Source organism: Caenorhabditis remanei, chromosome III, assembly GCF_010183535.1.
Source record: "Caenorhabditis remanei strain PX506 chromosome III, whole genome shotgun sequence".
NCBI lineage: Eukaryota > Metazoa > Nematoda > Chromadorea > Rhabditida > Rhabditidae > Caenorhabditis > Caenorhabditis remanei.
In genome coordinates, this window is record NC_071330.1 from 3,275,892 (window position 1) to 3,301,726 (window position 25,835).

At 40.2% G+C, this 25,835-nt stretch overlaps 6 protein-coding genes across 6 annotated transcripts; 3 read left to right on the plus strand and 3 right to left on the minus strand.

The window, feature by feature from the left end:
* Positions 1-445: 445 nt before the first annotated feature.
* Positions 446-2,783, minus strand: GCK72_008804 (uncharacterized protein; the record flags this gene model as incomplete). Its single annotated transcript, XM_003107500.2, has 3 exons — positions 446-1,157; positions 1,686-1,871; positions 2,668-2,783. 3 exons carry the CDS (start codon positions 2,781-2,783, stop codon positions 446-448), a joined length of 1,014 nt encoding a protein of 337 aa, XP_003107548.2.
* Positions 2,784-3,522: 739 nt separating this feature from the next.
* On the minus strand, positions 3,523-5,747 carry GCK72_008805 (uncharacterized protein; the record flags this gene model as incomplete). The annotated part of the gene is made up of 2 exons (XM_003107566.2): positions 3,523-3,808; positions 5,083-5,747. 2 exons carry the CDS (start codon positions 5,745-5,747, stop codon positions 3,523-3,525), a joined length of 951 nt encoding a protein of 316 aa, XP_003107614.2.
* Positions 5,748-14,461: 8,714 nt separating this feature from the next.
* On the plus strand, positions 14,462-16,679 carry GCK72_008806 (uncharacterized protein; the record flags this gene model as incomplete). The annotated part of the gene is made up of 4 exons (XM_003107588.2): positions 14,462-14,521; positions 14,568-15,278; positions 15,357-15,799; positions 15,851-16,679. The coding sequence occupies 4 exons, from the start codon at positions 14,462-14,464 to the stop codon at positions 16,677-16,679; spliced, it is 2,043 nt and encodes a 680-aa protein (XP_003107636.2).
* An 821-nt stretch (positions 16,680-17,500) lies between these two features.
* On the plus strand, positions 17,501-18,978 carry GCK72_008807 (uncharacterized protein; the record flags this gene model as incomplete). The annotated part of the gene is made up of 4 exons (XM_003107489.2): positions 17,501-17,604; positions 18,063-18,589; positions 18,640-18,791; positions 18,838-18,978. 4 exons carry the CDS (start codon positions 17,501-17,503, stop codon positions 18,976-18,978), a joined length of 924 nt encoding a protein of 307 aa, XP_003107537.2.
* Positions 18,979-19,767: 789 nt separating this feature from the next.
* On the plus strand, positions 19,768-21,379 carry GCK72_008808 (uncharacterized protein; the record flags this gene model as incomplete). The annotated part of the gene is made up of 4 exons (XM_003107570.2): positions 19,768-20,132; positions 20,346-20,481; positions 20,531-20,971; positions 21,116-21,379. 4 exons carry the CDS (start codon positions 19,768-19,770, stop codon positions 21,377-21,379), a joined length of 1,206 nt encoding a protein of 401 aa, XP_003107618.1.
* A 766-nt stretch (positions 21,380-22,145) lies between these two features.
* GCK72_008809 (uncharacterized protein) lies at positions 22,146-25,536 on the minus strand (the record flags this gene model as incomplete). Its single annotated transcript, XM_053727054.1, has 4 exons — positions 22,146-22,243; positions 22,304-22,421; positions 22,471-23,505; positions 25,006-25,536. The coding sequence occupies 4 exons, from the start codon at positions 25,534-25,536 to the stop codon at positions 22,146-22,148; spliced, it is 1,782 nt and encodes a 593-aa protein (XP_053586631.1).
* Between the last annotated feature and the right edge of the window lie 299 nt (positions 25,537-25,835).

Below are 25,835 nucleotides of genomic sequence, written 5' to 3' on the forward strand. Positions count from 1 at the left end.
AGTCGAAAAGTGCCAAAGTTGAAAACTGAAAAAATTGAATTTTGTAATTTTTCATTTTTCTTTTTAGAAATGAATAGACCGTGCTTTTTTGAGTATTTTTTGTATTGACACTATAATTTTTTAAGTGATGATTTTTTCTTATAACTCGGCAAATTTTATGAATCATGTTTTGAAACTTTGTGAAAATACTTGATTTCACATCTATTAAACATGTTAAAAATTTCAGCGTTCTACGACATAGTTGAAAAATTTTCATTTTTGCACCTTTGAGCACCTACCGTACTACCATACCCGCGAGCCGGGAGCCAATATTGTGGATATGCGTTACTAGAGACCCATAGTACATGTTAATATTAAAATCTGTCCCTAGGGCACACGTTGCTCGAGTCTTACAGAGAACGCGTTATATAACACATTTAAAAAACAAAATAAAAACAATGTACATTCAACAAAGAATAGCATTCCTCGGAACATCATGAAATTGGTGTTCCCACACCAAGAAGTCAAAACTGGTCTCCTTTATCAAAACAGTTGCAATTCTTCCATCCCCTCTAACAAGATCAAATCCTTTCGAACAATCGATTGCCATGACTCCATTATCCAGGTAGATCACATAGTACTCACTCCGGTGTCTCGGATCCCATGGGTATGTTTTAATGTCTTGAAGCATTGAGATATCACCACTGCTATTGAAAATTCGAATGACTCGAGGGTCGAGTTTCCCCGGCGTCTTGGGAAGTTCCATCCATTTTTTCAGGAATATATTGAGTTCCCAATTCTCGAATCTTGAGACTTGCATCAATAGAATATCTGTCTCTATCTTCATAAAATCCGGGAGAGTGATGGCATTCGGTCCCTCCAGATACAGTATCTCGAACTTTCGATTCGTGAATCCTTGATAGAATAGAGGGAGTGCAGGGTCTACAAACAGGGAGTTCACTTTCTGGAATTTCTCCAGAACCATATCCATTTCAGGTCTCGTCAACATATCCGAAGCAATATAAATATTCTTCGCTTCCTCAATCATATCCCAATATTCATTTATGTCTTCTAGAGTGATGCTCCGATCGAAACGAAAGGTGTCCACTGATTTCTTGTGGAGAATTCCGAGGATTCGGGAGCATATCGGCTTGAAGCGCATGTCGTTGTGAGGGTTGCTGAAATTAGGGAATTGTGCAACTACTAGCGCTATCTAGTGTTTACAATTTCAGATAATTTCGGTAGAGCGTAGTTGCAGCACTCGTGTTATGAACGCTTTACAACTGCGCTCTACCGAAATCCTCTCCGTTTCTTATGCTAATTTTCAGTATTGATCGAGCGCGGTTGTTATATCGGTCTTGTGCTAGTATTTTCAATTTTGACCACTAACTTTTGAAGATTTTTTCAACGTAATTGTGATCACGGACTGTTAATTAAATCCTGCCTATGCAAGTGCGCTCCATTGTTAAGTTCCTGCTGGGCAAGTGGAGCGTGTTTGCACTCTAGAAAAACACGAATTTTACAACTGCGCTCCATCGAAATCATTAGATTTTCACAGTTTTTGGCATATTTTCGCTATTTTCAAAAGTTTTTTTGCGATTTATTAAGAAAAACAGCAAAAATAGAAAACAACTCTGCGTCTCTCGCCGATACTCTCTCGTGTGCGGTGGAGCGCAGTTGTAACCAACTCAAATTTAAAAACTCACACAAAAACGCCAGCACCATTTGTATTGACAGTCTCAATGACTCCCCATGAGTACTTCTCCCCTTTGAACATCACATTCAACTCATTCGAGAAGCTTTTCTTCAGATTCAATTCCACGTCAGTCACTTGCAAAGCACATGATCTCACTTGGGCGTGGGATCTTTTGGAGACAAGACTGAGGTTGAGTCTGGAAAAAAAAGGAAGAAGTGAATGTAATCATGCTCTAGCGAAATTTCAAAAAAGTTGCTTCGGTGGAGCGCAGTTGTAAAACCTCTGTTGCTTTAATGCTACAAATCCGCTCTATCGAACTAATTTCCATAAAGTATTATTTTGCTCTGCGTCTCTAAGTTTCACACGCAAAGTTTTAAGGTTTTGACAACTGCGCTCCACCGAAATCCCCAAAAAAAAATTTTTTCTGCGTCTCTCTTTTCTCTATTTTTCAAGTTCAATGGAGCGTGTTTTTTGATTTTCGTGTTGCATATTGTTACAACTCCGCTCTACCGAAATCGGCAAAATTCGTGGAAAATAGACATTTGCAAGAATATTTCGGTAAAGCGAGCTTGCAAACGACATGTCGCTTTGATTAAGAAGTGAAAAAGAAAACGTATCAGCTCGATACAGTTCTTACAACTGCGCTCCACCGAAATGTCCTTGAAAAATATATCTTTTTCTCTCTGTCTCAATTTCGCATACATTTTTCTTCGGTTTCGGTAGAGCGCAGTTGCAAGAACTGTGTCGTGCTAATAACAACTGTCAAAACTTCAATAAAGTGTTATTTTTCTCTGTGTCTCTATTTTCCATGCTATTTCTTTTTGGTTCAATGGAGCGCAGTTGTAAAAAGCGAAAAAAGCTTCTGACTCGGGTTCCCAGTGTTACAACCGCGCTTCATCAAAATCAACAAAATTCATTAAAAATAACAATTTTTATAAAGATTTCGGTAGAGCGTAATAGCATAAATTGATTAAATTGAAAAAAAAACTCACATTGTAAAAAACTCCGCTTGATACATAACTTTTCGGAAAGCCACAAATGGAAGTGACATCAAATTGAACTTTTCTTCCGGTTTTTTCTCCAAAATGTCCTTTTTTTCTGGTTCCATATCGATAAAAAATAAGAAGAAAAAGGGAAAAGAAATGGACAAACGCGTTCTCTATCTCTCGCCATGAGAGATAGCGAGACGGTGAGAGTAATTAGAGTGGAGACGTAGGACGACGGGGTGGCGAAGAGAATACATTCGTCTCCGTCCTCTTCTTTTTTTGTGTTTGCTTCTTTTTTCACGCATTCTAATCTGAAGATCTCTCCTTGGTAGGATTTATGAGAAAATTACAAAGAAATCTATCTTATTTTTATTATCTTATTCAAATTTCCAAACAATGAACGGCTCCATTCCAGATTAGATGTCCTTTAAAAACATAAATGTCCCTTAAAGTACTAAGACGTCCCAAAAAACATGCACTTTTACCAAAATTTTAAGAGAGCTCCCGGATGTCTCTGTTTTATGGTATCCGCTACTTTCCGGGTTCTGCGCTTAAGAGCAATGCTAAAGAAAGCAATGCTAAATTTCGCCACTAGACGTTTCGCCACCGGACATTTTGCGAAACGTCTGGTGGCAAAATGTCTGGTTGCGAAATGTCCGGTGGCAAAACGTCCCGGAGCCTTTGTTTTTAGGCAATTACTACTTCCAGGGGTCAGAGCAAGCTCCTACTTTTTTCAGTATTCCACGGACGTCTAAAGATTTCTGAGCACTTTTAAGACCCCAATGGACGTCTAAGTAATTAAAGGGACGTCTCAGTGTTTTAAGGGACTTCTAAACAGGAATGTAGCCCAATAAACTAATATCATTTGTACATATACTTTACAATTCGTTGAACACAAGCATCCTGATAATCATGAACCCAATTAACTCGGAGATATTGTTTATCGTAAGGAAGAAGACATATAGTATCCCTGGTTTCGTCATAGTCTTTATGATAGACTGCAACGATATTCTTCTCATTCTGGATTGCAGTTCTCAGCTCTTTATGCAATTGGGTATGGCAGGGAATGTCTTTGGAATAAGGATTGTCAGGGGAGATCACAAGAAGGAAGTTTTTGGCAGCTTGTACGTCACGGAGTAGGGATTCACTGGAAAATATTGGGATTATAACTGGATTTCAGGATTTAAAAATCTGATTTTCTAGCCGGAACCCTAAAATTCTCAATTTTTCGTATTCCGCTCGTCAAGACGCTTCGAATGAGTATAATCATGACTAGATTCGCTCCAAGTTGGGTCTCGACGCGAAAACGGGTTTGGGTTACTGTAGTTTTCGTGGTGGGACCCAATTTGCTCTGAATATGGGCCTGATTAACGCTTCCAATTTTTTAGGGACTATAAATCATTAGTAGAACTTTATTTTTATAGTTGCCAACTTTTTTGTACGGGCGGTCTCTAGAGAGTTACACCCTCCTTTACCACTTTGCCGCGCTATAACTCCAGAATGTGGGTTTGTACAAAAAAGTGAGCAACTAGTAAAATGAAGCTCTGGGTTTGATCTACAAGATGCATATTAAATTTTTAAAATGAAAATTAGTTAAGATCCCGTCACGGACTCTCAAAGTGAGCAATTTTCTGAATTTTTCAGAAAAATTGTTTTTCTTTTCTTCGAAAAACCAGAAAAATCTGAAAATAGTTGCTTGAAACCACAAAACAAGCGCCTGGCGCACCACTGACGCGTTCGTTAGTTCTGAAAACGCGTCCAAGGTGTGCCAGATGCAAAACATTGACCATTTCGAGCCTTCCCGCGCATTACAGTTGAAAAACGCGTCCAAGGCACGCCAGACAACTGCTTTGTCTGGCGCACCTTTGACGCAATACATATTCTATAAATGTTGATACCGTGGGGCAATACGGGTTATCGCAAAACGTTGGTCATTTTCAACAAAAACTGTAATCTTGACTTTCTAGAGACCGCCCGTACAAAAAAGTTGTCAACTATAAAAATGAAGTTCTACTAATGGTTTATAGCCCCTACAAGAATAAGAAAAGTGGAATAATCAATGACTCTCAAAGACTGCCATTTTCCAGCAAAATCTGAAAAAATTTTGAATTTTTTGTTTCCTTCGAAAATCTGAAAATTTTCAATTAGCTGTATCTCACTGAATTTTGAGTCAAATTTAATGAATTTAATATTTTCAAAATCAACGCGTCGAGAGCTTTCAGAAAAGTATAATCATGCCCATATTCGAAGCAAATTGGCTCCCACCACGAAAACTACAGTAACCCAAAGCCGTTTTCGCGTCGAGACCCAACTTGAAGCAAACCTAGTCATGATTATACTCATTCGAAGCGTTTTGACGAGCGGAATACGAAAAAAATCTCCAAAAAATACGAGACCAGCTCCAAAAATAAAGAGTTTTACCTGATATCCTGCTCCCCATTCTTATCGATGTCCATTCTGACTCGATACCCACGTAACTCCAAATGCATCTTGATCAAACTGGCCAACTCAGCTCCCGTATCTTGTCTATAAGATATGAAGAAATCGAGTCGTATTTTGGGAATAACTTTATGTGGTTCTGGCCACAACTTTTTCAAAGTAGTGGTTAACTGAAGGCGATGCACTTTACTCTTGATCCCACACGTATCCATTAAGTCATCGGCATTTGGAGAAGCAGTGAGAATATCCAAAGTGATTCCATTCTTGAGCATACTGTAGGTGTAGAGACATAGTTGAGGATCGATACTTTTCAGAAAAACATGCACATGAGATGGGTCAAGTGATGAGTAATCAGCAGAGATTTTCAAAGAATTCAACTCTCGAAGGAATCTTTTCTGATGGATATTTTTCATATCCTTCTCGATATCTTCGGGTGTCATTTGAAGCAATAAATCTCCATCGATCAATTTGAACTTTTCGAGAAAACCGTAAAATCCGATAGTGTTGAGCCAGAGGTGCACATCTGAGCAGGTCCATAGATGGACTTGTCTTGACGGTTGATAAGATGTCGAGGGATGGGATGAGGACGGTTTCTGGAATTGAGATAATTGGATAACCGTCTGTAAGTGGTGGCTTTCAAAAATCATTTTTATTTTAGTTTCCATCTTTTCTCTAAATTGTGATATCAAAGAATGTTGGAACCGATAAGAGACCACCTTGGCAAACAAGATCGTATTGCACTGATAGTAAGACTGGTCGAATAAGAACACGTCAAGATTTTGAACTGATATGGACAATTAAACGACTTCAAGAGCTCACAACCCTTAAGTACAAAAAAATTGTCAACTTCAAAAATGAAGCTCTGAAATTGTTAATTTAGCTTCGGAAATCTGAGAATTGTTTATGATTTCTCAGAAATTTTTCTAATTCTGAATCATAGTCGAAAATTTGAATTGAAAACAATTAAACTTGAAAAAAACTTTCAGGCCTTGACTGAAAATCAGCGATTTCCGAAATTTATACGCACAAACAAATATTGAGATAGTTTTCAGATATAATAATATTTTCCAGACTTGTTACGGGCCGGGCCGGGCCGAAATCAAACAAAATCTCGGCTCGGCCCGGGCCCGTTTTGAAACATTTTTGACATTTTTTTGACATTTTTTGAACTGTTTTTGGAAAAAGTATAGTTTTTGACCAAAACTTTAAAATTAAATCAAAATGTGAAAAATTTCAAAAAATGTTAGTAAAAAATGGGTACCCACTTTTGAATCCGGGCCGACCGGGCCGTGCCGGCCCGATTTTTGACAAGTCTGATATTTTCCTTTATTTTTTCACTACGGGACCTCAGTTATGGATCCGGTTCATGTCATGTTCGGAATTTTGGCATTTAATCATTTGTAAAAGTTTTTGTTAGTTTTTTACTATCTGCTACCAAAAAATCATGTTTTACAGATAATTAAATATTGAAATTGCGAACATTTGAACCACCAAACTTTAATGGTTTGGAAGACATGGATACCAGATTTATAACTGAGGTCCCGTAGTGAAAAAACAATGAAATAATTACAATTAATGTTTTCTCAAAGTTTCAGAGCAATCCGAACAATAAGAAAAAAGTTATAGTCAAAAAACTAAAACTTATTACCCTTTTGAGCGCTACAGTATCTTTCTGGTTGTAGTTAATACATTAAAATTGTCAACTACGAAAGTGAAAATTTAATCTTGAACTGTATCAAAAAAAATCTGGAATGATATAATCACTCAGAGTACCTAAATTTTCTTGTATGCCTCCATCCAAACCGTACTGTTTCCCTAAAAGTGTATTGTTATAAATTCACGGTCTGCTGTCGGAGGGTGTTAAGGGCGCATGGAGTTTTTCGAAATGGTTTCGAAGCGGAAAACAAGATTTGCAGTTCTTTTCTGACCTGTAAAGCTCGAAAACACGGCATTTGATCTTTTTCAACTATTTTTTTTCAACCATTCCGTGAAATCTCCAATAAATTCCATGCGCCTTTAATACCCTCCGGCAACAGACCATGAATTTATAATAGCGCAGCACTGTTTTTACAACTACCGAATCTCTAAATAATAGTGTGGAAAATTAAGAGACGCAGAGAAAAAACATAATTTCTCAAAAGAATTTCAGTGAAGCAAAGTTGTAAAAGGTAATATTTTCAACGCAATCGATTCTAATTAGCACGAGCAAAAAACTCACAAAAAATTCTACTTTTTTTCCTAAAATTAATCTAATAATTCACCAAAATAAATCTAAAACCCGAAAGAAAGAAGCTCATTGCTAATAATATCGATTTTAATAAAAAAGATAATGTAAAATAATTACCGTCTCCTCCTCTTTACAACAGTCTGCTAATTTCATTCCTCATTTAATTCCGAGGATTTTAGAAAGAAGAAGAAGCAAGTTGCCGACAATAATAGGTGTCTCTAGAATAAATAAATGACATCATTCAGGCGAAGGCCCTCTCTTTTCGACAGAGAAACCCGGTTGCCGCGGGGCGATGGTCGCGTGCGGCAATGCGGTCACATGGGACCATACACTTGACTAAAGGGTAGGGGGGAATGAATTCGGATAAAAATGTATTAAATCAGCTAACACTCATCACAAGAACAAAAAAGGAATAGAGCTAAAAGAACCGTAAAAATACAATTGTCAGAAAAGAAACAAAGAAAAAATAAATGATTAGTCGTCTTCTATCGAGTCTATCGCCTTGTACGCATCCGTCGGAAGGATCGAATACTCGCTGATACAATCCAGAACCCATTCCGTCGTCACCACTTGACATTTATACAAATTCTCCATATTCCGCGACTCGGCAATCGATTTCGAGTGTTTCGAGAAGATCATGTAGAGGTTTACGGGTGACTGATTCTCGTAGTTGCTCAGTATTTCACCACCGCACAGTTGAACCAATTCTATGAGATGCTAGAAACAAATTGAAATTCAAAAATTAGTTAATATTGACAATAATAATAATACCTTATAATCAAAATATGGACTCATTGTGAACCTTCGAAGTATCATAAATCGAAATCCGGCAAATAATTTCCCACCGGCGTCGCTTCTCGCTCGAAGCCATCCGATTTCAGCGCCACTTTTCGGCACGATATCAGCAGTTATCGATGATGAGCATGATGTGATTGTGTAGTCGGACTGGAAAAATAGGATTATTCAAAGAAATTTTAAGTAGAAATTGTCGATTTTAGGAAATTTCAAAGTATTCTTACTAGGCGTGACCTATATCCTTCTAAAGCTGAGAAAACGCTGATTCCAAATATATATTCTGTTTTTGCCCTCGAGGCCTGATATTCGAGAAAAACAAGGCCAAGTTTAGGAAAAATAACAAATTATTATCTCTATTTTTCCGAACTTTGACCTCGTTTTTCTCGAATACCAAGTCTCGAGGGCAAAATCAGAATATATATTTGGAATCAGCGGCGTTTTCTCAGTTTTCCAATGATCTAGGTCACGTCCTATAACTCCAAACTGACTGCATGACCTTCCCTATTTTAGAGCACGTCGCGTTTTTTTAAAACTCTGAGTTTTGCCGACATCTAGATTTTTAGAAAAACGGACAGGGCGAGTGTTTTCTGGATAAAAATTCTGAGATCACTCTCAAAAAATTGCCAGTTTTTGAAACTATTGATGCTATCTGGCGCACCTTAAACGCGTTTAAACTCCGGAAAAACAGAAAATCTTCTAGTTTTCAGAATTTTCCCGTCAATGTTTCTCTCGGTCTGTATTAAGAATCAGGAATTTCAAGCGTCATGCCAATATGACTTGTATCAATTTTTTGTTTTTAGAGGGTCTTCACATGCCAGGGCGAGTTCTGAAAATTTGAGAAATTTCTACCCGAACACTTCTACTACTAAAACAGGCGGATTCGTGAGAAAAGATAATCGGAAACTGTAATTTCAGCTGCATAAAATTTGGAAGGTTTTCATGAAATTTTCATGATTACCTTATGAAAATTCCAGTCGAAACCAAAGTTTTATGATCTCATGATCCCCTTGCCGCTTCTTCCGATAACAATAAGCTAAAATTGTTAAATTCTCGCTTCACTCTACAAAATGATCCTCTAGCTTTTAGTCTCCACACTAACATTCCCCCCGTCACCCCATATTCCTCTCTCCATTTTTCCAGAACTCCTATTTGAAAATTTCAAACAAAAATAAGAGAATTGCTCGTTCTCCAAGTTCTGTTCTCTTCGAAAAACCATTCTCCCATTATCGCTTCCCAAAAGCATGGAGCAAACAAGACAACAGAGAACATGTCGATTAAATTATTTCTGAATGTTTCTTGAGTTCTTCCAAAAAGAGGCGATCACGTGAATACGAAATAGAAAAGGTGTGATTAGAATCAGAGATCGCACAAACTTATCAGCACACACTCTAATAATGCATACAAACACTAAATTCTCTAAATACAACAATCAGACCATTGCATCGGAACATTTGTGGAAAGAGGAGAGAGGAAGAGAACTGAAGGTTTTTGGATTGAGTAAGAAGAAAAGTGGATCCAGAAGGAGGATCCGGCAGGAAATTGAAAAATTTCAACTGTTTTGATTTAAGGAAATCGAGTTCCAAGGGCCAGAAAAGTTAGATTCATACCTGTTCAGGATGCTGGAAGAAAATTGATTCTTAGGGGCTACAGAACTGCGAAAAAGTCAATTTTTCCGACCAACCAGTTCATTTCAAAGTAATTTTACATTAAAAAGTGGAGAAAAAAGATTTTCTCCACTTTTCCCGACCTATCACCATCATTCGAACTGGATTTTCAATTTTTCTGACTTTTACTAGCACGACACGCTTCTTACAACCGCGCTCTACCAAAACCGAAGATAATTGTGTGCGAAACTGAGAGACTCAGAGAAAAAGAGACATTTTTCATGCGGATTTCGGTGGAGCGCAGTTTTAAGAACTGTGCTGAGGTTGTAATAGCCGTCAGAACTGTAGAAAGTCACATTTCTTTTGGGCCAAAGAATGTGAATTCCAGTCAAGAACTGAATTTTTTGATGCAAGAAACGAGTTTTCAGACCAAAATATGGGTCGGACAGTGAAAAAGCTGTCAAAATCTAATTTTTTGAATTGATTCCAGTTTTTGCACCAAAAGTAATGTACTTTCTTTCAAAAATTCCCTTGTTTTTTGGTTTAGACGATCAAGAATGGAATTTTCTGCATTTCTTACGGATGGGACGTTATTCCATTCATAGAGACAGTCTGAAATCAAAATTTAATGTGATTTCTTTCAAATTTACAAGATTTTTGTGTTGTTTTTCTCCTTTGAAATACTCTGAAAATCGTATTTTTCCATCTTATTAGCTTCGTTACCTCTTCACAAAGACATCCCGTCTTTAAACACTCCACGAACCAATCCCTTCCAACGACCACACATTTTCGAGCGATCGCTTGTAGATAGGCAATGGATTTTTGTGGAATGTTACGGCCTTCTGGAAGGAATCAATTTTTGAGTTTCGAGTTTCTCCGATGAAGCCTACCACTATTCATCATGACCAAATGAGTGGTATGCTCATTGACGTCTTCAGAGAATCTACACGAATTCGACAAGAATTTGTGATAGAAGTCGCTGAGGAGTTCCTGAAAACTGGGGTTAGGTTTCGCACAAAGTAATAAATAAGGCCCACTACTTCGTCCTCATCGTTATGGATTCTGGAGCAGACGATGTATTTGGCGGGTCGTGCGAGTTCCTCGTCAAGTCGATCCGCCTCGCTCTGAATCGCTTTGTCGGTTCGATCAGCGTCCAGTGTTGTTGACTGAAAATTTAAAAGGGTTTCACTCCTACAGTAACCCTTCCTACCTGTGTAACATTGCTCAAATCAGCCAAATTCTCCTGATTCATCTCCTGAGTGTCTTCTTGTGCTTCTCCTTCTGAATCCTCCACGACTTCATCGTCATCGTCCGCCATCGTCGCCGTCAATGTCGGTTTTGGAGGTTCTGGAGCGTCTTCTAGTGGTACACTTTGTGTCGGATATCGATGAGCTTCCAGATTTTGACTGTTTGCGAAGGAAACTCGTCTATCGGATTTCCGTCTTTCGGGTGATGTGATAGGAATGTCGAGTTTGTTCATAAGAAGAGTAGCATTCTGGAAAAGAATTTATGAGAATTTTCTAGCTAAATTTTTACGGAAAATAGAGATTTTAACCAATTTAGTTTGTTCATCTCGAGTTTTGGCCTAATATAGGTATCGATAGAGTTCAAAAGCTCCTAAACCCATAAAAAGCAGTCCCGAGAATCAAAATTTCGCAAAATTTTCTTCAAAATCAGTGTACTTTTTCAGAATATTCAGATTTTTCGAATGTTGCGAAATGGTGAGCTTGCTCTAAATAGATCGGAGACACTGGGAATTGGAACGAAATGATCGGAAACGATAATTACACGATTTTTTGAATCGAAAATTTTGGAAAAGTGAGCAATTCTAGCCAAAACTCGATAGTTTCCAGATGTTGCGAAATAACGGGATGAAAGTTAAAGTGCTGTCGGAAAAGCTGGAAATCGCATGAAAATTGTTTTTCTGTGGGAATGTGGTGGAACATAATGGGGACTATAGCTTAGCAAGAAATCGGAAAATTTCATGGCTCCGGGTTGAAAATACGTGGTTGTGAAGGTTTTGGAGCTCAGAAATTGGTTGAAATGCTCCAAAAATAGTCGAAAATGATCAAAACATGTGGATATCGGAAATTAAAAATTCAGATTGTTATATATGGACTTAAAACTTTTGGATAGGTAATCAGAGTGAGCATTTTCAGAAAACAGATCTTCCTATGATTTTGTGATCCTTTTCATGGTGTTTTCTACCGTCCCCACGCCAAGAATCATCTTTCCAGACAATTCTTCTCATAAATTAGCTGAAATTTGATATATAATTTGCACCTTTTGAAGAAACTCTCTCATCGACGGAATCAAGTAGAAAAGTGCATCAATCTCATCCTCTCCATTTTCTGCAATAATTGACTGAAATTATCGAGAAAAATTTCGGATATAAAACTGACGACAAACGGCGTTTATGTGCTCTTGTATGTCGACGTTTTGCAGTTCCGAAGGTAGGATTCGACACGGATCCGTCATTATTTCCGCATCTATTTTTGTTTGTAGTTCTTTAAATGGCGCTGCTTTTTTGGCTTTTGAGCTCGAAATTGGAGCAGTAAATACGTGTATTTCTGGAGGTTCTGGAGCTGGATCTCCAGAAGTTGATGGCTCGGCGCTGGGAACAGGCCGACTTGTTCTTTTCCGTCGCACAGGTAACAGTGGGATCGCGAAATCCGGCGCACATCTCTTTCCATCATTCTCCGGAATAATAGTGACATCTAACGGCATTTGACTCTCCATGAACGCTTTTTCAGGTGGTAACGTTCGAAATGTGTTGATGTTCTCAATATCTTGTTTGAATGCTGTCGAAAGCTTTAAATAGTTCTGAACGGCCATTGTGATTTGATACGAGTCCCGACAACTTCGTTTATCCAACACAGTCCGACAAATCGGGCACTCGACTTTTCGTTTTCTTTCGAAGCAAGTATTGATGCAGGTCCGGCAGAAAATGTGATGACATGTTGAGAGAATGGGGTCTTTGAATGTTGAGCAGCTGAAATTTTTGAGTTTTTTGAAAATTTTTAAACTGATTTTTTTACCAAATTCCACATCTTAACTCTTTCTGTAGTCGTGCGATGGTATCTGTGATTTGGAGAGCTATACTTGCTGACATCTGAAAAATATATAACTTTTTCATAGTTTTTTTCATTCAAAACGGTGGAAAAAAGTTAAAAATCAAAACCTCTTATTTGAATCACCCGCGCTGCGGCATCAAAGAACACACACAACACAAACGCGCTCTATTGACAAAGTGGGCGTGTCAGTTTCGGGGGGAGAAGTCGCCCCGCCTCTCATTCGGTGCCTATATTTCAGTCGGTGCCTCCGGCCGTCCCCAAGCAGCCATCTTCTCCCGCTTTTCCCTCCTATTCTCTATTCTCTCTTGTTTTTCTACGATCTCTCGCACTTGGGTTTCACTTTGAAATCCAGGGAGACTTCAGAAAGAGAAAGAAGGGAAAGGACTTTTTGGAAAGAAGAAGAAGAATAAGAGGAGGAGTGCGCGAAAACGGCTTTCTTTTTTTTTATCTTTCTCTTTTTTGTGTGTGTGGGAATACTTTTTTCTGCTTGAAAGCTTCCTTTTCATAGGAATAGATTGAGCTCCGATTTCTTTTTGGAAAAAGTTTTTTTTTTTCTGTTTTGTTTTTTTTTCAATGAAGCTCTAGCTCTTTTTGTATGTTTAGCTGATTTTGTGAACTGCAAAATTTTTGCAAAAGATTTATACAGCTTCTGTTAACAGTTTTTAATTTTTTTTGCAAGAAAAATCACAATGGAATACGTTTTCAAGCATAAATAAAATTTTAAAATTAAAAAAAGTTAAATTCTGAAAATTGTGCATTTCGACGTGGTGGTGGTTGCGTCTCTAGCATTTTATTTTACGACAACTACAGTAATCCTTCGGGCGGTAAATTTCAGTTTTTGCTGTATTTTGCTCTCTGAAAATGCTCATATTGAGGATTTTGCTGAAAAAAGTGTCGAAAAATTATTTTTTTTGAATGCAAATTTAACTGAAATTGCTGTTAATCAACAAAAATTCAAACGAAAGCTCAGAAATATGCTTTTTTGTTGGAAAAGAAGCTCAAAAACTAATTTTCACAATTTTTCAATTTTCTTGTTTCATTGCTCAAGTCCATTTTGACCTATTAAACCGCCAAATGCAAATTATACCAATAAAACCAGCACGATCAAAAAACCATCACCACCACCAGCAAAACTCTCTGCCCTTGAAGTCCATTCCTATTTATTTTCTTCTCTTTTTTTCTCTCTCCCTTTCCAAACCACCTCTATGTGTCCCCCGTTTGACCCCATTGATCACAAACTGGCGACCTGTTTTCTGATCGTTCTCCGGCATAGGGTTCGTCGACGTCTCGTATCAAAGAACAGTCCAATTATTTTTTTGCTGATAAAAAAAAAGAAAAAAGAGGAAGACGTGACTTTACTGGGAACCAGTAGCCAAGAAAACCAAATAAAACAGAAGTTTTCTAGAAAAAAGAGAACAGAACAAAATTAAATTTCCTGCGTGTTATTCCGTTTATTATTGAGTTTCTTCTCTTCTTTTTTTCCCACGCGGCTCCCATTTTCTCACTTTTTCTTCTTTCTTCTTCTCTTGTTCTTTGCCCCTTCTCCTATTATGGCGCCATCGTTTTTCTCGTCGTTTTTCACCCCTTTTCCCCGCATTTCTTATCAATGTGTGCACTATTAACCTAAAAATGATTCATCTTGCAGATTCTCACATCTCGAAATGTCGGACGTTCGCGTCAAATTCAACCTCGCTAATGACGGTGATGGCCAGGATGAGGATGTAAGAAACTGAGTTCTTATTTCACAAAAACGTTGAATTTTTCCAGATCTTCCTCCCACCAGCCCCACTTCTCGCCGGTGCCCATTGCTCTGGCCTTCAATCCTATCACGACTTGTACCGATCCTCCATCAATGATTCTGATGAGTTCTGGCGTACTGTCTCCTCTGAACTTCACTTTGAACAAGGAACATCCAAAGGACTCGAATACAACTTCGACGCGAAAGCTGGAAATGTCTTCTGCAAATTCATGGACGGTGCCAAGACTAACATCTCGTACAATTGCCTGGAACGGAATATCAAGAAAGGACTCGGAGACAAAATCGCATATATTTTCGAAGGAAACGAGCCAACTGATGTGACAACATGGACCTATCGGGAACTACTCGCACAAGTCGTTCAATTCTCCGCTGTCCTCCGTTCCCATGGAGTGAAACGAGGAGACGTCGTTGCTCTGTACCTTCCGATGATTCCGGAACTCGCTGTTGCCATGTTGGCATGCGCGAGAATTGGAGCAATGCACTCTGTTGTGTTCGCCGGCTTCTCTGCTGAATCCCTCGCTGCCCGTGTGGTCGATGCTCGTTGTCGAGTTCTCGTGACAGCGGATGGAGTGTTCCGGGGTGCTAAACCAATTGGACTGAAGTCAATTGCTGATGCGGCTGTCGCTCTCGCAGCTCAAGAAGACGTCAAAGTGGAAGCTGTCGTAATGGTGGAACACTTGAAGCGAGTGACAAAGCCTGATGGGGTGGAACTTCCAAAGGTGATTATTAGTGGGCGCTTCTTGAAAATTTCTTGATTTGCATAATCCTCGAAATAAATCTATTCAAAAATTTTCCAGGCTGACTATACGCAAATCACATTTGTGTACGAGACGGAGATGCAAAAGTGCGCTGGCGTGGACTCTCCGGTTGAATGGATGGATTCAGAATCACCTCTATTCCTACTCTACACGTCTGGTTCAACGGGAAAACCGAAAGGAATTCAACACACGACGGCTGGATACATGACGTATGCATACGCCACGACAAAATACACATTTGACGCTCAAGATGATGATGTGTATTGGTGTACTGCCGATTGCGGATGGATCACCGGCCACTCGTATCTCCTCTACGGTCCTCTTATGAATGGTCTGAAGGGAATCTGGTATGAAGGTGTTCCAACTTACCCAACGCCTTCTCGAATGTGGGATGTCACGGACAAGTATGGAGTCACCAAATTGTACACATCTCCAACAGCTGCTCGTGCTCTTATGGCTCTTGGAAATAAGTGGCTTGAAAGGTATTAGTTTCCTGAAGAAAAACAATAATAAACTCAAATATAAATTTCCAGCACTTCCCGTCAAACCCTCAAGGTCATTGGAACCGTTGGAGAGCCAATAAACCCAGCTGCCTGGATGTGGTTGTACAAAAAGGTTGGACTCTCAAACGTCTCCATTGTCGACACCTACTGGCAAACTGAAACCGGTGGACACATGATCACATGCCTCCCAGGAGCAACTCCAATGAAGCCAGGAGCAGCCGCTATGCCATTCTTCGGTGCATCTCCAGTCCTCTTAGACGGTGAAGGTCGTGTCATTGAAGGTCCAGGAGAAGGATCCCTATGCTTTGATCGTGCGTGGCCAGGAATGATGAGAGGAATCTATGGAGATGAGCAGAGATTCGTTAAGACCTATTTCGCCCCATTCAATGGATACTATTTCACTGGAGATGGTGCCCGACGTGATGAGGATGGATACTTGTGGATTACCGGACGTGTCGATGATCTTATGAATGTCAGTGGACATCTTCTGTCGACTGCTGAAATCGAGTCCGCCCTTGTGGCTCACGAGAAGGTTGCTGAGGCTGCGGTTGTTGCCGCACCACACGATATCAAGGGATCATTCCCATACGCTTTTGTCACTTTGAATGTCGGAGAAAAGATCAACGACAAGCTGGTTGCTGAGCTGAAGAAGATGGTTCGTGAGAAGATTGGAGCGTTGGCCGTTCCAGATATCATTCAAGAGGCACCAGGACTCCCGAAGACTCGTTCCGGAAAGGTTACCCGACGAATTTTGAGAAAAATCGCTGAAGGATCGGAGAGCGGAATCGGTGACACCACCACTTTGGTCGATGAATCCGTCATCAAGCAACTTATTTCTGGACGTTCCGCTAGAGCTTGAATTCTTGAAACAATGAGCTTTTTTATTTCTCTGTGAAAGTTTTAGCTGTAATAATTAATTTCTTCTTTTCTTGTTTTTTCATCTGTAACTGTCAGCATTAACTCGACCTATTTACATGACCTTTTCCCCCATTTCTTTGTAATTAAAAATCCACTTTTCTCGCCTGTGTAGAATTAAATTCCAGTGTTTGTTTCCAGCCCAGTAATTTATTTGAATCCGAAAGAAGTAAATGATTCAGCATCGCAAAACCTTTTTATCATACTTGCAACGGGCCGGGCCGGGCCGGGCCGGGCCGGGCCGATTTGAGAATTTTCACCGGCCCGGCCCGGCCCGGCCCGGTCGGCCCGGGTCACAGTACAAAAATTTGAAAATTTGAATTTTTTTGAAATTTTTTTGATTTTTTCGCAAAAAAGTCGAATTTTCGACTATGTTTTTACATATCGATAAAACTCAAGTGTACATAGGATTTTTGACTATTTTTGATGAAAATTTCAAAAAATTTCGAAAAATTTTGTGAAAAAATTGTGCTCATTTTTTGACTCCGGGCCGACCGGGCCGGGCCGGGCCGGCAACTTTCTCTACCGGCCCGGCCCGGCCCGGCCCGGCCCGGCCCGGGCCGGGCCGGGCCGGGCCGGGCCGACGGGCCGAGCCGGGCCGGGCCGATATTTTGCAAGTCTGCTTTTTATTTATTTATCGTATTCCAGAATAGGAATTATATATATGGGAATCGAATAGTTTCCAGCTGAAATTGATTAAAATTGTGCGAAACTTTCTCCGATTTTCGAATTTTTCTGAGGAAATTATTTCCAGGAGCGTTCAGAATGAAGTTCGTGTTGAAGCACGTCTTCGTAAACGTCCCGAAACTTCTGAATGGCGAAATCATTCAGATCGATAGCGAGCAAGAGGAACATTTCAACGTAACTTGGTGAATATTCAGAATTTTCGACAGATTTTTCACTGAAAATCCAGTCTGGTTGAATGAAAAACAATAGTACTCGCCAGAAATGAGCCAAAAACGTTGATTTCGGTCGGAAAAAGAATGTGAAATCGCTGAAAAGTAGTTTTTCTGAATTAAAATGTATTTTTTCTCACCACAATTTTTGTGAAAATAATCAAAAAATAGTCGAAATCTCCGAAAACCCCAACTTTCAGCCGGAAGACTCTCAAAAACTGAAAATTACAGACAAAATCGAGCGTTTGGCTCATTTTTCCCGTTGGAAATCGCGGTTTTTGGAGATTTTCATTAGTTTTCGAGAATTTTTACAGGAATTTTCGTAATTTTTAGAGCGATTTGCCTTTTTCTTTCATTGAGACGACTGAAAAGCATAATGTAAAAATTTGAGTGACAATGCAGAATCTGGGTACAATTCAAGCATGTTTCAGGGGAATGTCTCTGAAAAAAGCGGGAAAAACGGTTTGTCTCTGTTTGAGTATGACCAATCCGAATGACAACGACGACTACGCGATTCAAACAGTGCTCGATGTGAAAACAATCGCATCGAATGGCAAAATGTGTACCAAGACGAAAGAGCACGTCTTCAAGTATTGGGATAACGAAGACGTCGGAATCGAGTTGATGAGTTCTGGAAAGATGTCGAAGAACTATGTGATTGATGGGAAATTGACAATTGAGGCTCGTGTGAAAATTCTGGAAATGAGTGGAATCAAAAAGAGGAAATTGAGAAATTTCGATGAAACTACAAAGGGGTATTCAGATATCACATTGGCTGTCGGTGAACATAAATTCTACGTTTCAAAATTGTACTTGGCTTCCCATTCCAAGTATTTCGACTCTCTGCTTCTCGGAAAATTCCAAGAATCAAAGAAATCGGAAGTAGTTCTTAGAGATATCCAACCGGAAGATTTCCAGAATTTCCTCGAAGTTCTTCACGGAGAAGACGCAATCAGTGGTGATTTCTTACATCTTCAAATAGCAATAAACTACTTTTTTGACCTTCAGATGAGACTATCAAAGGAATTCTCTTTCTCGCCGATATGTACGACGCTCCGACTGCTCACCGTCGATGCGAGCAGTTCTTGATTAATGAATCCAAAATGTCACTGAAGGAGAAGTTGGAAATCTCTGCGAGATACAAAATGAAGCGTGTCAAGGTTAAACAAAACCCCGAGAAATCTTGTTTCAAATCATTTTTTCCAGAATAAGTGTCTCTCCAAGATCAAAACAATCGAGGATATCCGAGCAGTTCTTCCAGGAAACATCGAAGATATGGATCATTCTCTCCTGGCGACGGTTCTTCAAAAATCATTGTCTTACATCGATAAATTATCCAAGTGTTAAAATTTATTGCATAATTAGGTTTAATATCTTTATCCATTTTTCTGTTTCTAGGTCATATTTAAATAGACGTGTTTTATCTTTATGCATTCCCGGGTTTTAATTAATTATTGAAATGAAAGGTTTACTATCAGCAACAAAGTAATAAGTTCGAGTTTTGAACACAGTAAACATTAAAATCCGCATATTTACTCAATTTTTGTTACATTTTTCATCATTCGTCTTCAATTTAGCCTTAAATTTGAATTTTAAAACTAATTTTGAAAGGTTCGAAACAAAAAACCCATTTTTGAAATTCCGCGCATGTTGTACACTCGCACACTCCGCTGGTATACGGTGAAAGCGTGTGGAGCGTGTCACCGACGCACAAGTGTATGCCGAAGTGTTTGCAGAGTCGGCCGACATTTTTTTAGGCCCAAACTTCATTTCAATTCTTTTCTGTCCTAAATTTTTCAGTTTTTGTCGAATTTTGTCGTAATTTTTAGCAAAAAAACTTTACTAAATTCGCATAGTGTTCGATTTTCATATATTTTCGCTCCAAAAGTCACTGTTTAATTGAAATTTAAAGTAGAGGGAGTTTTTTAAATCATTTTTAGGACCTTGAGAATTATTCTCTTCGTCTTTTAAGTATATATTTTTGTTAACAATTGGAAAAAATTATTCAAAGAAGGATCTTATTTAATTTTGATTGCAAATGCAGCTTGATTTTCGTAATTTCCGTTCAACTACCGTTTTTATTTTATTTTCCACTTCAAGCAGTTCATTAAATTTCTTATTTTCTAGGGTACAACAATGTCTCACCGAAAGTTCTCGGCTCCGAGACATGGACACATGGGATTCACCCCAAAGAAGCGCTCACGCACTTACCGCGGAAGAATAAAGGCTTTCCCAAAGGATGACAAGAGCAAGCCAATTCACTTGACTGCTTTCCTCGGATACAAGGCCGGTATGACCCATATCGTCCGTGATGTCGACAAGCCAGGATCAAAGGTTAACAAGAAGGAGGTCGTCGAGGCTGTTTCCATCATCGAGACCCCACCAATGGTCATCGCTGGAGTTACCGGATACATCGACACCCCACAAGGACCACGTGCTCTTACCACCATCTGGGCCGAGCACTTGTCCGAGGAGGCTCGCCGTCGCTTCTACAGCAACTGGTTAGTTTATTTTACAGATATTTTCATGTTTTATGGTGTATTGGTGCTGGCCCTACTCATTCAATGGTTCCGTGATTCCAAGTCTGTATTTGCAGTCGCGTTTCTGAATCGGTTGCCTTCCGCTGTGCTTATGCATATGAAGGACAACGAACAGAGTGGCTAAGGCGTCCTATACGCTAAAAGGCACTTCGTTCGTAATCGTAGAAACTACAGGGCCAAGTCTAAGAAGAAGGCTTTCACCAAGTACGCCAAGAAGTGGCAAGACGAGGACGGAAAGAAGCTCATCGAGGCTGATTTCGCCAAGCTGAAGAAGTACTGCTCTTCCATCCGTGTGATCGCTCACACTCAGGTACATTTCTTTTTTTAATATTCATCGTTCACCTATTATTTCTTTTCAGATGAAGATCCTTCGCCGTCGCCAAAAGAAGGCTCACCTCGTTGAAATCCAAGTCAACGGAGGAACCATCGAGCAGAAGGTTGACTGGGCTCGCGAGCACCTCGAGAAGCAAATCCAAGTTGACACCGTCTTCTCTCAAGACGAGATGATTGACACCATCGGAGTCACCAAGGGACACGGATTCAAGGGAGTCACATCCAGATGGCACACCAAGAAGCTTCCTCGCAAGACTCACAAGGGTCTCCGCAAGGTTGCCTGTATTGGAGCCTGGCATCCATCCCGTGTCGCCTTCACCGTCGCTCGCGCCGGACAGAAGGGATTCCATCACAGAACCATCATCAACAACAAGATCTACAAGATTGGAAAGTCTGCTCTCACCGAGGAAGGAAAGAACAACGGATCCACCGAGTTCGATCTTACCCAGAAGACCATCAACCCAATGGTTAGTTTGATTTTCTTGTTAATATGCTGTTCTATGAAGAGAAAGTCTGCAATTCGTACTCTGTATGGCGACAATTTTGTATCTGAGAACAACATCTTCACAAGAATTTCTCTATTGGCTGAATACTAAATGTTCTATTTCCAGGGAGGATTCCCAAGATACGGTATCGTCAACCAGGATTACATCATGCTCCGTGGTGCCATCCTTGGACCAAAGAAGCGTCTTATCACCCTCCGCAAGTCCCTCATCACCCAAACCAAGAGAGTCGCCCACGAGAAGATCAACCTCAAGTGGATCGATACCTCTTCCAAGACCGGACACGGTCGCTTCCAGACCACCGCCGAGAAGCGTGCTTTCATGGGAAAACTCAAGCGCGACTTCCTTGCCGAGGCTGAGGCTAAGGCTTAAATTTGTATTTGTTACAAATAATAAATTGTTATTGTTATCAATGTGTTATTTTTCTTTTTCAGATCTGAAGCACTCGTTTGATGTTCGCTGCTCTTGATTTTTCGCAAGTCTTGTATTCTTTCCCTCTGTAGAACAAGATAGTTATTCCAATTCTTTTATTAAGAAACAAGTGCAATAGAAATCTGGGGGAGGGTAGGTAGTGACCCGAGAACAAAGATAGAAATTTCAGTGTTAAAGAAGGACAACAGTTAAAGAATTGAATGATTGTGGGTGGGTTTTGTTTCCTGAGTTGGGTTTGATCGATTATTACACGTGGTAGAAATATAAAGTTTGGGGGGAGAAAAGAGAGAAGGAATAGTTTAGAAAGTGAAACAATGGGTGGAAGAAAGAGATCAGATTAATAAAAGAAGTGAAAGAAAATAAGAGAAAACATTGGAATTGTAACATTTTTTGGTCGTATTTATATAACACACATAACTTATTCAGGGATTATTACAATTATTATTGTGAAGGAATAACGTGGTGGGGGGAAGGGTTGAAATCACAGATTCTACGATTTGATTTTCCAGTTTTGTTTGGAACATTTTCAGAAGAAATTAAAACTTTTTTGGGAGAGAAAATAGACATTTTTGAAAGACTTTTGGGATGATGATGTTTTTTTTTGAATGATGATGATGATAGTGGGTTGAGGACTAATAAAAACCGGCATATTATATATAGATAGATTAAATAAATACATGAAGAGCAGCAACTAGAAGACGTCGTCTCAATTGTTATTTCTGACATGATCGGAGACTGTCGACACGGACGATTGGATTTTCCTCCTCGTGGATTGAGCACGTTCTTGTGAGCCGTTGGGTGTGACTGAAAAGACTAAACAAAAATTATTAATTGAAATAATTCGTTTGTTTTCTTTAAACTTACAAGTCGGTGTAGGTGGCTCCATTCGGCTATTGATGCTTCTGGACGAGGTGCCGGTACGGATGACGTTCGTCGCTTGCCATCTTTGTTGTTGAGTGATTTTACGGGAGAGTGCTGGCATCTGGAATAAGAGAAAAATTAAAATTTGTTATAAAAAAAGGGAAACTCACTTCTTTAGTAGTCGGTGTGGTTCTATTAAGCTCTCCTGAGATGAATCTAACGACCTTCTGCATACAAGCATCCTGATAATCGTGCACCCATTTGACACCATTGTACTTTGTGATCATTCGAATATCATTCGGAATTTGATCTTCTTTCGATGGGAATTCGAATGCTTGATCGAAGATTGGAATGATGTTCTTCTGATGTTCAAATGCGCATTTCAACTCCTTATGCACCCAATCCTCGCAGTTATCGTCATTCAAAAGACGGTCCAAACTGTTCGGGGTGAGCACCAGAATGAAGTGTTTCGCCGCTTGGATATTCTTGAGAAGTGAGCTATCGAACTTTCCAGCGTACAACTTATCCACGTCGATGAATACTCGGTATCCACGAAGTTGAAGGAGCACTTTGATGAGACTGGCCAGTTGGTTTCCATTACTTCTTCTGTACGAGATGAAGACATCAATCTGTTTTGAGAGCATGGCGACTTCAACGTCATCTGGATGCTTAGCGGTCTCGAATGCTTGAGTCAACTTCAGCCGATGGATCGGGTTCGTGATTCCACACGCGTTTTGCATCATTTCATCGGTCAGCGATGAGAGAAGTGATCTATTGACTCCATTTGTAAGCATTTGGTATGTGTAGACAGACAGTTCGGGACTTAGACCCATCAAGAAGTTATCGAGATTTGACTCGTCGACAGATGAGTAATCAGCAGCCACTTTCAACGTCTGGAGTTCCCTCAAGAATCTCTTTCGATGCAATCCAGAAACCATTCCAACGTCGTGTTTCAAATCGTTCTCAGTCAACTGGAGCAGCAGATCTCCGTCGACCATCTGCTTGGCGAACTTCTCAACGTATTCCTCGAAGCCGATCTTCTTCACCCAGTACTGCACATCGGCGCACGTCCAACCGGGTACTTGTTGAGCCAACTTGTAGGGCACCTCTTCTCCGATTACTGTAAGGGCTTCTGATGCGTTCTTGGCGGCGACCTCGTCGGGTGAGGAGGCCACTTCTTTGAGTGCTTGGATTGCACCGATTTCCTGCAAGAAAAGGAAGAATTATTACTTTTATTTGGATTCTTAGTTGTTTCTAAAGGTCTATAAGTATGAACAGATAATACAACTAATTGTAAGGAAATTGGAAATACCTTAAGCCTCTCCCAAAGAATTCTGAAAATGGGTAACCGCATAGTAAAGGAGAGTACTAGACAGGTCACCACCAGGTATGATGACAAATAGAGCGTAATGGCTGGTACCAAATAAATCTAGAAGAGGGACCATGAGGCTCCGCCTACTCGGCTTGACCTATTGCGTTGTCAAGGTGAATCCAAAACTATATTGCGCCATAGTAAGCCGGGTGTCTTCTAAGATATAATTGACCTAGTTGCGCCATTTCTCTTCTGAAGAACATTGTCCTGCCTAAGAACTAAGAACTCATTACGTCATCAAGGGCTTTATGGTATATGGTCCGTCCCACAAAAATTTCTTTTTCGAATCGTGAACTCGGACCATCTGGGTCGAGTAGAGGTGATGGCGCAACAACTTTCTGTTTGAGTGAGCAAAAGAAGATTGCGTGAAGATAACGCAATCGGGGTCAACGCACTTATGCACATTTGAATTTGAATGTAATGGCCTGAGGGGGCGGAGCTTACAAGCTAAAGGGGAGAGAGATGATTACTCATTTCATTGTATGCTTCAGAGAAGGTCACCTCTTTTCGAACACGGAAAGTGGGAAAGGAATTTGAATTTTGGAATTTTGGAATTTTGGAACGACACGAAAAGCTTGTTACTTTTTCTTATTCTTTGGGTTTTTTTTGATAAGAGAATATACTATCAGAGAAGGAGGTTTGGGCGTTGTCTCCGATATGTAATCGGGTTTTTTTTCTCTTAAAAAGTGCGGTGTGATGATAAATAAAAACCCAACAAAAACTCGTAAAAATTACGTAAACCCCGGGAATCGAGTGAGTCGGTTACCGGGTCTAGCCGGTAGTGGCGACGTGAGTTGACCTAGACACTGATCTAGAGGGCGGCATTTTATTAAAATGTAAAAATTGTGAATTCCACCGGAAGCCGGTGTGCTGCTCAAACTTCCCACGGGCTCCGCAACAAAATTTATGGAATATAAATGAGACAGTTTTTGGGGAATAGAGGGGGAGGGGGGGGGGGATGAGTCATATGAAACTCAAATAATAGAGAGAGAGCCCTGATCCGGTTTTGATTGTGGGGAGCAAGATGGATGGAGAAGAGGTGTGAAAAAGAAGAGTGAGGTCCTTCGTGTGTTTGCACGAGCACACGATGTCCAGCACCACCGAGACCAAAACAAGACCATAGGTATACGGTTTCGCAACGTTTCGAAATATTTGTGGTCTCTAGTAGGAGGAAGGCTACAAAATACTAGAAGTATCGAAACAAGGCCAAAGAATCAGTCAGAGAATTTTAGAGTTATGAAGAAGAACCAGGCGGTATGATAAGACAACAGCTGATAGAGTGTGAAAGGAGACTTAAGTTGGAAAAGAGAGCTATTTTCAGAAAGAAACTCACTTGTGCATACGGATGAAAGAATCGGCGGGTCTTTGACCGTCTGAATCTCTCCAACTGAACTGTATTCTCCTTGGCAACGAATTGGGGTCGGATGACTAGCGCCGTTTTCAGGGGCAACTTTTTCAGTGGAGTTTTCAGAGGTGTTCTTAGTAGAGAGTGGAATGGTAGTTTAGCGAGAATAGAAGAGGAGGATGGGTTATGAGTGGATGTGGATGGAGTGTCAACTGAGTTACATGGAAGTATAGTTGGCGTTTCATCCTCATCGAATTCTGGATTCTCGAACTTCACCACCTCCTCCTTTGCCAGAAGCATTGGAAGATCCGTAAGGCTTGAAGGCCTAGATGGAGTAGTGGAAGAACAGGTGGTAGAGGAATTCGAGAGAGCCGGACTAGAAGACCGGACGAATGGGGTGACTGCGGCACGTGGCCGAGGGGAAGCCGCTGCAAAGCTCGGAAGTAGATTCCGCCTGCATTCAGGTGCGACGTTCTCATTAAAAGGTAGGGGGACCATTGGTGATACAACGGCAGACATAAAGACGGTATGAAGTGAGTGACACAAACTGACAAGAAGAGGAAGGGTGGTCTCTCTCTCCCGCCCTTTCACCATGAAGCTCCGCCCCCTTCCCGTCGCATGGTCTCTGCGTCTCTGTTGTCTTCCCGGCGGGAGAGGGAATCAGATGGAGAGACTGATGGGGGATGAAGAGACACAGAGAATTAGAGAGACTAGATGAGCACGTTGTTGTTGAGGGAAGGAGTTGAGGAATTGAGGAAAGAAGCGACGAAAAAAAAGAGTTGCTCATGAAATATGAGGAAAATGAGAAAGAGAGACTT